The sequence below is a fragment of the Pyxicephalus adspersus genome, chromosome 8, assembly GCF_032062135.1.
Source record: "Pyxicephalus adspersus chromosome 8, UCB_Pads_2.0, whole genome shotgun sequence".
Classification (NCBI taxonomy): Eukaryota; Metazoa; Chordata; class Amphibia; order Anura; family Pyxicephalidae; genus Pyxicephalus; species Pyxicephalus adspersus.
The window spans coordinates 74,963,357-74,973,850 of record NC_092865.1 but is presented as its reverse complement, the minus strand read 5'-3'; the positions used below and the strand labels follow the sequence as shown (position 1 = coordinate 74,973,850).

Sequence of the window (10,494 nt, the reverse complement as noted above, 5' to 3'; positions counted from 1 at the left end):
CATGGTTTGGCCTTTGCTGTATATTGTCAATGTAACCCTTGGGGCAATCTTGTTACCCTTGTTATAAAAAACAAAAACGCAAAGAAATCTGTGTGGATTGTAGAAGAATTAAATTATATTGAATAGATGCTTTGCTGCAAGGGGGTCACAGGTCGCGCCCCCTAGGCTATCCCCACCAGGGGGAGACATGGATCAGATGTCTTCCGCAAATTTTCAAGGACAGTGAAATTATAGAGGTGGCCTCTGGGTGGCAGTGTACCTGGAAGCAGGTCTATAGGGCAGTCTTAGGCCCGGTGGGAAGGAAGAACAAGAACAAGAAGTCGGAATAAGGAATGGGCAGCTTCTCTAGGGATGTACCAGCAATATGGAGAGGTAGTGAGTTTACTAAACAATCTTTAAAACATTTTTCACCCCACAGTTCAAACAGAGACCCATATTCCTCCTTCTTGACTTTTATGCAACTGACAGCCTTGAAGAGCCCAATTGCATCAGCTCTTCTGCCCAAACGGGAGGTGGACTGGGTGCAGGGATAGCCAGGCCTTCGGCAAAGGCAGTTGGCCTTTACTGTGATCAATCCAGATAGTTAACATAATCATTTCATCCAGAGTCTCTGGAAGTGGGGAATTGATCAGGATGTTTTTGATGGTATAAGATAGGCCCCAACGGAATTGGCTTTTGGGAGCAGGGTCATTCTATTGAGAGCTGACAGCCCAGTGGCAGAACTCTACTGCATACTCCTATGCCCGTCTGTTGCCTTGTCGGAGACTTCTTAGTTTAGTTTTAGTTTTTTAAGACTCCCATGGCCTTAAAAAAAGTATCCACAGAGGAGAGGGGAGGATCTCCCTATGGCAAATAAAAAGGCCCAAGTCTGGAAATCTCCCTGGAGAAGGGATACGACCATGCCGACCCTCTGTGTCTCCGTTTCTGATGAGATTGGTCAAAGCTGGAAATAAAGTTTGCAGGATTGCATGAAATTCAAAAACTGGCAGCACTCCCCAGAAAACTTCTAAGGACGGGGAACCTTGGGTTCAACAGGACTGGCAGCTGCCACAGCAGGAGCAAAGTTTTTCCTCTGGCCTTCCTGCATGGTGACTTCCTGTGCCAATTGATTAACTGCACCAGTCAGGAGCCCGACTTGCTCCTGTAAATCCTCCATGCGTTTTTAATAATAATTTCGGCCTGTTACAATGTAAGGCCTGGATCTATGTCAGTATTCCCCAGACACCAATCCCCTAATCTATGCCGCAGTCTTTGCCTATAGCAGCCCCCACTCCCAGCACTTGGTTGCCCCCAGGAATTGGTGTCTGGAGATAGATTTTATTTTTCCATTTTACATTTCCGAGCAACTTCAAATGTGGTAATATATGTACTAACCATTATTGACCAACTAGGGGTTGGATTACGTATCTAGGAGGTTATATTTATGTATTATGAATCAAATCCAATTGCATGTTCCGGACTTGTTTGAGCTAAATATATTTGTCCAATAAAGATTTAATGTATATTTCAAACAAGTTTTTATGCTGTTAAAGCTAGGCATTTAAATGATATATATTGGCATCACTTTGGACCATTTTAATATCCAATAGCGGATGGTTCAGTGAATATGTGCCATTTAGTGCTTAGATGCATTTAAATAATAAGTGCCTAAATGCGTTTAAATAAATACAAATGTACGCAATTGCTTCAGCTCAAATGCTGTGTATCTAATAATAAATATGTATTTGACTATTTAGCAGATTTAAAAAAATGAAACATTATGCAATCTGAAATCAAGTATGGAAGGTATTCTGGCAAGAAAGTATTGAAGCACAGTGCATTCTTTTGTTCTTTTTTTAATGTGTACACTGCTGCGTGAAGTATTTTCCCCTTTGGGAATGATTTGCCACACCTCAAACCAAAAATAAGAAAGGACACAAATGAAACCCACTGAACTTTGCCAAAATCTCAAAGCATATACTTTTTTTTTTTTTTTTGCTCTGGGATACTTTACTGACAGGATACACACAATTTAGTCATCTGAGTCAAAGCTGGAAGAATTTTTTTTGCTAGGAAAAACTTCATCTGCTGTGCTTCCGACAGTTAAGGCAATCTTTAAATCTAGAATTTAAAGCATCCTGGGGAAAACAACAAAAGACAATTTTAACATAAGCGTTTTGTCCTAGAAAAAGAACGAATAAGAAAGACTGCTCAGGTATGGAACTACTGCATATTTAGAAATACAAACCAAGGGATTGTTTGTTGAAGTTAATGTCTACACCTTTCCTAAAATCAATTAGCTGCATTTATTGTGAGATGTTATGTGCATGTCAGCTATTACAGATGTGGGTTTTGTAAAAAATAAAACAAACACATAGATTTATAAGCATCTGGGACAGGGGCCAAAACACTTTGTTGTATCATATCCTGTTATAAAACTGATAGATTTTGATAGGCTAAGCAATAATTGAAAACATATATGTGCCTTTGGAAAATAAAGTTTACCAGTAAGCATCTCTGAATAGAGAATATTAAAAAGACCATGCAGTAGGCAAGGAGTTTACGGAGTAATCCTGAAGCACAGCAATAGTTACTATCTTTAGGCATGCTTACCCACAAAATAGGTACAAAGAAAACCAATGTATAATAAAAACTGCATTTGAATAATAAAGTGATAACTTTATTAATAATACAGAAAAATCTGTTCTTTATTATGTATTGCATTATTGAAAAAAACAAGTTTTCAGGTACTGTTAAATACAGTATACACAAACTTTTTTTACTGACTTTAATGGCTGCATATGTGTTTCAAATTCATAGAAATTTGTGAGGCTGAAAATTAGAATAACAGCCAACTAAATTCTAAAAGAAATCAGCAGTTAACTATTTATATTTTAGCATGTCATGCTCACTTTGGGAATACTTTAACTGTATATATTTTTTTATATTTCTAATTGCAGTGTTTGAAGAATGATTAGAATGGGCATATATATTCAGTTGGTAATTTTGGTTTTAATGCTTACAAAAAGATGCCTCAGCCAATATGAAGAATATGATTATGACACTGATTATAATCCTGAGCAAGAGAATGAGCCACCTTTTCATTTCTCAGGTATCACAGATTATAATGTTCCAGGTGTTCCATACACAACAGACTGTGCAAGGGAATGTTATTGCCCTCCATCATCAATAATCACAATGTACTGTGACAATAGAAAGCTCAGGACCATTCCACAGGTCCCATCTCGGATTCAGCAGCTTTACCTTCAGCACAATGTCATTGAAGAAGTAAAAATGAAGTCCTTCATTAATGCCACCAATCTTAGGGAAATTAATTTAAGTTACAACAGACTCAAATTCCAAAACATTGATAGTGGTGTTTTTGCGAAATCTCCTCATCTTTATCAAATCTACCTGAACAACAATGAATTAGAAGAGATACCATCTCCCTTTTCTACATCAATTGAAAGAATCTTTCTTGGAAACAACAAAATTAACAAAATAAAGGAGCAAGATTTTCAGGGGTTAGTAAATGTCACTATGCTTGACCTTTGCAATAATGTCATTGAGAGCATCAAGGGAAAAACCCTCATGAAATCAACAAAATTAATGCAGCTTAATATCTGTAACAACAAACTAAGTGCTATGCCTGCAAATCTTCCCCCTTCTCTAATGTATCTGTCTCTGGAGAATAATTCTATTTCCAAAATTCATGAAGATTATTTCACAAAGCTTCCTAATCTTATTGCAATTCGAATGTCATACAACAAGCTTGAGGAGGTTAGTTTGAACATGTTTAATCTTCCACAACTCATGGAGCTGAACCTGGGTCACAACAAACTGAAACGTGCGTTTTATGTCCCTCGGTCACTTGAGCACCTCTATTTGCATGACAACGAATTTGAAAGTAAGTAACTTTTCACTGTGTTTAAAAAATGTAAATAGACATGCATGAATTTTTATTGTGTTAAAAATATTCTGCATTTTGAGGTGCCAGGATTGCAAAGAATGAAAAAGCAGCAGAAATGTATAACTAGAAAGCAAGGAAATTTTAGGAAAGTCAGAATGCCATGATATAATTGCAGTGTTATATTTAGGTTCTAACTTCCTCTAACCTCTACTGTTAACCTCCAAATTTTGTTACCTTTAGATAGTGTGATGAAGGGTTAAAGTCTTGACAGATACTGTTGTCAGTTACTTTTTTTCCCCTTATTTACTGTTCAATGTCCTTGGGACAACCTTTTACCCCCAGATAGAAAATAGAAGGAAGACAGGGAAAGTGAAGGAAACTCTTTAACAGAATCACAAGCCTAATTAAAAAATGTTTTCAGTTAAAGTAAGGCAATGCTAGGATCCCTGTAAGTTACTTTTTGTTCCCAGTTTTCACGATATACATTATCCATCATTTCCTGTCTGGTTTAAACTGATGACCAGAACAAAACGTAAGCATTACTCCAGGTCCAGGATAACAGTGTAAGCAGACAGGGATATTAAAGCGTACCTATACTCACAAAATCAACTTTGCCTTATAGATAACTTAAGCCCAAATTATAATCATCTGAATCTTTCAGCTTGCTGGGAGTGTCAAACTCAAATACACCGAGGGCCAAAATTAAAAACTTAGACAAAGTCAAGGGCCAACCTTGAAATTTATTAAAAAAAAACTGAGGAATTTTTTCCTTCTCATTAGATATAAACCCTTTTCATATGGAAAGAAAGAGATTTTGCTTCACATTCAATCTGGAACAAGCTTATAATAGAGAAAGAGGCATAAATGTTTAATATATTAAAAATATAATAAAAATAATATTATAATATATATATTAAATAATAATATTATATTAAAAATTAATTTTATTTAAGAAAAAATCTTATGCCTCTATTTGTAGCCTTCTGAATTAAATTTCAGTGGAAATTTTTTTGCACAGGCTAACAATAATAATATTCTTCTATGAAAGTCAAATCATTTAAGTCCATGCCTTGGAGTAGCAAGGAAAAGAACAGCTGAGGGGGAGTGCTGGAAATGCCAGACACAGCCAATGCAGAGCTAAATCTTATGAGTGGCCCGCCGCTGAAACTCCCTTTTCATTGAAATAGCGCTGCTAGTAAAATTCCCGGCATTATTTGCGTCTATAAAACAGTCCAATGCGGGGCCATGCATAGGCAGGTTTGGGCCCTGGGGCAGAGTTTGAAACCCCTGGCCTAGGTGGTGAATTGCAATCCGGGAAATGCCATCCTTGGTGGGAGTGTTTCTAATTCACGCCCACTGCCCTAATTATGCAGATTTTCTTTTTCTTTCCTTGCTTGGGACTTTCATGTCACTCAAGTTGGACTTCTCAGTCTGCAGCTGCTTCTTTTCAGCTGTGAGCTCTGTGCAGAGAACTCCAGTTAGTGAGGGGGGAAGAGGGGGAGTAGGGGCAGTGGGTGGAGGTCAGGAGAGGAAAAAAAAGTAAATTTGCCAGTCATAAGCTGGCAGCTTCATAACACTTCATAAATCATTATATTTTTCATGGACACAAGCTGACCCAGCCAGTGCCACCAGGGAAGACTGATATTTTAGTGCAGTAACAAGTCAGTAACAATAAATTATTAATTGAAAGACAAGTTTTTAAGTATAGTTCCTTTCTAACTCTCCCCCACTCTGTCAAAAATAAAAATGATGCTATGTTTTTCTCACCCACACAAAAAGACCAAAAAAAACAGCAAATAGAAAAAAAGGGAAATTGGAAAAAGCTCATTTCCTGGCACTCCTGATAGCACACAAATGGATCAGCTCTGCCTCATGACCCCCATGGGACCACCCTCCTAAAGATATAAAAGTAATCTTTCACTTTTCTGCAGGTGTTCTTTTTCTGTCCTTGCTCCATAAACAAGCATTTCTTTCCCCTCTACTGCCCCCCTTGTTCAGCCTCTCCAATCGTTACTGGTAAATTCATGATGTTTGGGATCCCTGGAGCCCAGGGTATGGTAAACAGCCCCTTAAACAGCCCCTTTGTTGCAGGTAGGTGAGCAGGGAGGAACTGCTTAGCTGTTTTCCCTTGCCTGTTTTCTTTAGCGTCCAAGGCAGTTGTACAGAGCCTTGCACGTGTACAGCAATTCACCTCACAGCCATTATGTACCGGCAATAATAGAGGTGAGTTTGGAAAAAAAGATTGTATTCTATGCTGCCTGTAGCATCCCTGTGGCCACCTACTGGTTGGCTGTTGAAATTGTGGTCTGAGCCTCAAGTATAGGCAATACAAAAAATGCTTTTGTTTCACTTGTTTGTACATACCGTACAATATGGCAGATTAGGGTGGGTTTCTGTCCGATGGTATTTCTACAAGTATTTTGTTGCTTTTTATTGATATACCGCAGCCTTATAAACATCCTGTGAAAAATGTGTTTGTGGTGTGTGCATGTGTATATATATATGCTACTTTCCTGTTCTTTGCTTTTTAAGATTTCAATTGGTAGCTTGCTTACTTCCACTTCCACCAGACACAGAAGTTGCAGCATGGGTAGGGGATTGATTTGGAAGATGTCTGCTGCTTTTTGCTTAATGTGGTTACTTTCTGTTGGGAGATAAAGCCCTCTAAGAAAAGCATGCCAGGAATTCTGAACATGCGTCTATGTTTTGTCTGCCATTTCTCTAAAAGAGGGTATGTCTGAAGGACGTGGCTCTATGTATGCCAGACAGCAAAGGGAAATCTCGTGCTGTTTCAGAAATCAATCAGCAGACTATTCTACCATTGAAGTATGCTGGGTGTGTGGCGCTAAGGCCTTGCCCCCCAAACTAATCTGTGCATCTTGCTTTAAAGAAGCAAGTAATGTTAAGGAAGTAGAATCAAGGGAGTTCTAAAACAACACTGACCAAGCTGTCAGAATGTACAAATGGACTATATCCACGGCTTTTAAAGAAAGCTGCATTTTGAGGATCAGGAGTTGTTGCAGGATTTTAAACTTTTGCAGAAAACAAAAACTTAGGATTTTAATGGTGAGAAGGATGGCTGACACTTTTGATTTTTCCTTGGTGGCTCTCTTTATTAAAACCCTTAGGGAGGCTATCCAACAGCAAGAGGTGGGTCCTTTTTCACCTAAGAGGAGTTACTTCCCAAATTTTAGGAAAGGAACGTCCATCATTTTCTTTTATGGATTCGCTGGATCAGTGTCTATATGGAGACTTGAAGCAAATCTACACGACATTGGAACTAGTCGTTGCTAAGCAGTGATATTAAGATTGGAGTCCAGGACGTTGTTGAGATGGGCAGATAATTTACAGGTCCTGTGCACTGCCAAAATGCTATATGGGAGAAGGTATACAGAGAATCACGAGAGGAAAGATGAGGTTTTCTCACAGCTATGTCAAAGGCCATGTTACATCCAACTCTCTCAAAAACTTTTTTGAGATGCAAGAGATTTCCTATCAAGAGATTCTTTTGGCCTTCAGTAAAGGAAATCTTAATATACTTTATGCTGAACTCCAAAACTAGAAGTGGATAATCCACAAAGGGTGTAAGTTGTCATGCTTGAAAATAGGGAACCAGTAGGGGTGTGATATTGGGGATAACAATATTTCTCCCATTAAATGTAAAGGTTCTAAATGTCTTTGTTTGAAAATTGTCTCTGTAACAGACCAGGGTCATACATTACCCCTTATGAGATATTTCTTGATCTGACAACCAGCATCCTTCCAGACCCTCTAGTTTACTAGCCTCAGGAAAGCCAGAAAACCATATTTACCTGTTCTGGTGACCCATACATCCCAGACATACCTAGTTTGGTCTCTGTTAATGCCATATTTTGAGGTGATTAATATTCTGTGGTTGGTAGTTAATAAAACCCGAACATATAAAGTTATGAATATTGATAGAACAAGGGCCTCCTGGGCATAGATCATCATAATCCATGTGGACACTGCCCCTCAGACAGCCCCCACCCTGCTGTCATTGGATTGTCTTAATAGTTCCACCTCTGTGGTTGGCATAGAAAAAGCCATGTAGGCCTAGCAGAGACAGCTCTCACTGATTTCATCCTGTTCCTAAGGACAATGGCACTGACACTGAGCACTGCAGAGAGCCCAGTGACTCTGACTAATACCTTGGACTTTACACAGCAACCTGGACCAAGCAAAACCAAATAAACACTAATCAAAGAACAATAACAGAACAATAGCAATAGGGTGAAATAAAAAAGAAAAACTGTGAAATAATACTTAGGTAGCTAAGTATTATTTCACAGTTTTTCTTTTTTATTTCACCCTATTGCTATTGTTCTGTTATTGTTCTTTGATTAGTGTTTATTTTTCTGTATTTGTTTTTTTTTGCTCTGTGTTTTTACTTAATAAACATAATAAAAAGTGTAAGCTGAGTCTCTGAATGCTCTAAGTAGAAATAGTGTAACTTGCGTACCAGAAACGCTACTATAAACATTGTGATTGCTCAGACATCCCTGTCTGGGGTTGCAGTGGGTGACACTAAAGAAGCAGAAACATAACTGCGGTTCTCAAAGGTAACAATGCGTGCTTCCATCTAAGCATCTGGTGGCAGTCTACCCATGATGGTGTGTTTGGCAAGGGTTACCAGATGGGTTAACCTTGCCCCATGATGGCCCCTCCTCATCCTGCTGGTGGATGGACTGTTGCTAAGCGTGACAGAAAGTCTTTGCGCAAGGGTGTGGGCTGAGAGGTCGTTCATCACAGAGGGTGCTATGGGTAGCTCAATGATGATGTGAGCCAGAGAAGGGCAAAGTGCACAATCTAAGCAACAGCCTGGTTTTCTCCAGAGGTAAAGATGTTGCACTACAAGCTGTTGCCAGGTTGCGGTCTCTTGGCACACTAGGGTTGGCAGAACAATGTGCTGTACTGAATCAGCATGCAAAGAATAGTAAAGGCCAGAGTCGAAGCAGACTGCAGAAAAATTAAGTTGGGAACAAAGCCATGGGTCAAGTACCAGAAATCCCGAAAATAGATTATGGTGACACGGGGGTCATCGAAGACATAGGGGAACACAGGAAGCGACAGGAGGCACGGGTGACATGGGGGTCACTGAAGACACATGGGAACAAAGAAGACACAGAGGCATGGGTGACACTGGAACAGCACAAGGGTAAAGAAAGGGAAACTACAGACTGGCCAACAAAGGGTTAGCACAGGAGCTAGACTGCAAAATCACTCAATTAACTGTAAGGTGTATAACAAATGCTCATGGGGCTTGGCAGTAGTGGAGAAACATTGCATAAATGCTAAATGCTGTGTCTGAGTCAGCTAAATAGCTAAGGGCTATTAAGATGTTAACTCCTGATTGGCTGGCAGGAGGGGCGATATTGATAAAAACTTGGAAGAGCAAGTGGTACCGGGATCACAAATATCCGCATGTGCAGGATAGAGGCACCGGCACTTTAGCAAGCAGGAGATAAGTGTGACATAAGTAAAGCTTTTTGAAGGTGCATCCATCCGGGGGATCAGAGATATGGACAAATACAAAATTTTCAGCATTTGTAAAAGTATGGTGACACCCTGAGTGATTTCAATCATATCACAAACTGGATAAAGTTTGTCCAGCTCTCCAAGATCCTGGTACGTTCAAAGTTGTGACATACAGAGAAAAGGTTGCAATTGTTTTTTTGTAACCTTCTGTAAAAATTGATCCAATCCTGTATAGATCATAAGAGAATATTATGATTTATGGGTAAAAAGGATATAATTCTTTCAACATTTTGTTTGTAAACGTGTACTACAAATAATATTTTCTATATTTGTGCTGAAAACTCTTTCTCTGGCTTTTATTTATTTACCTTTATATAAACCAGAGTTAGGCACAATCAAAAAATAGAGTCTCTCTGATGGGTTTACAATAGGTCAGTTTTAGACCTGAAAGACAATAAAGTCCTTTGTTCACACTAGGAATTTTTGTATGATATATTGCAGATGACTTTGTCAGTTGTTTGTCTGTCTGACTGGATATTTTCAATAGACCCCCAATCATATGTGCAGGGAATTATGCAGATTCGAACAGTTAGGCTGCTTTCAGTAGTAAGAGCAAGAAAGCAGATTAGGGTCAGCAAGATGGGTTAAGGTCAGTTCTGGACCTGGCCACAAGTTTTTTTGCTTACACTATAAATTTTGTATGATAATATTGCAGATGACTCAGTTGTTTGACTAACTGGATGATATCAATTGACCCAGTTGTACCTCCTTGATCCTTGGGGTTGCTGCTTGTTGAAGTAGACTGTTTTACCTTGGTTAGTCTGGCAAGGACTAGGATTCCAGTCACCGTAGATGCTTCAAAGTTTGGAGAGCCCATTGCTTGATATCAAATGCAGGATTTTTTTTTTTGCCTTTTTCTCTTAAGCTACGTACACACTTCCAATTATTATCGTTTGTAAACGAACGACGAACGATCCTGCATGATATCTGCGAACGATTGTATAGCACCGATCCTGTACATACAGATAACGACACGATCGTTCAAAGATATTGTACACGCGTATATATACACACAGTATATATGAATATATATATATATATATATATAT

At 38.9% G+C, this 10,494-nt stretch overlaps 1 protein-coding gene across 1 annotated transcript in view; it reads left to right on the top strand.

Moving 5' to 3' along the window:
* Positions 1-1,859: 1,859 nt before the first annotated feature.
* The window catches only part of OMD (osteomodulin), a 13,170-nt gene continuing 4,535 nt past the window's right edge, over positions 1,860-10,494 (top strand). The window contains exons 1-2 of the mRNA XM_072421175.1: positions 1,860-2,194; positions 2,940-3,886. Of these exons, the coding sequence (XP_072277276.1) occupies positions 2,950-3,886 (937 nt within the window). The 5' untranslated portion in view covers positions 1,860-2,194; positions 2,940-2,949. The remainder of the gene's footprint in view (positions 2,195-2,939; positions 3,887-10,494) is intronic.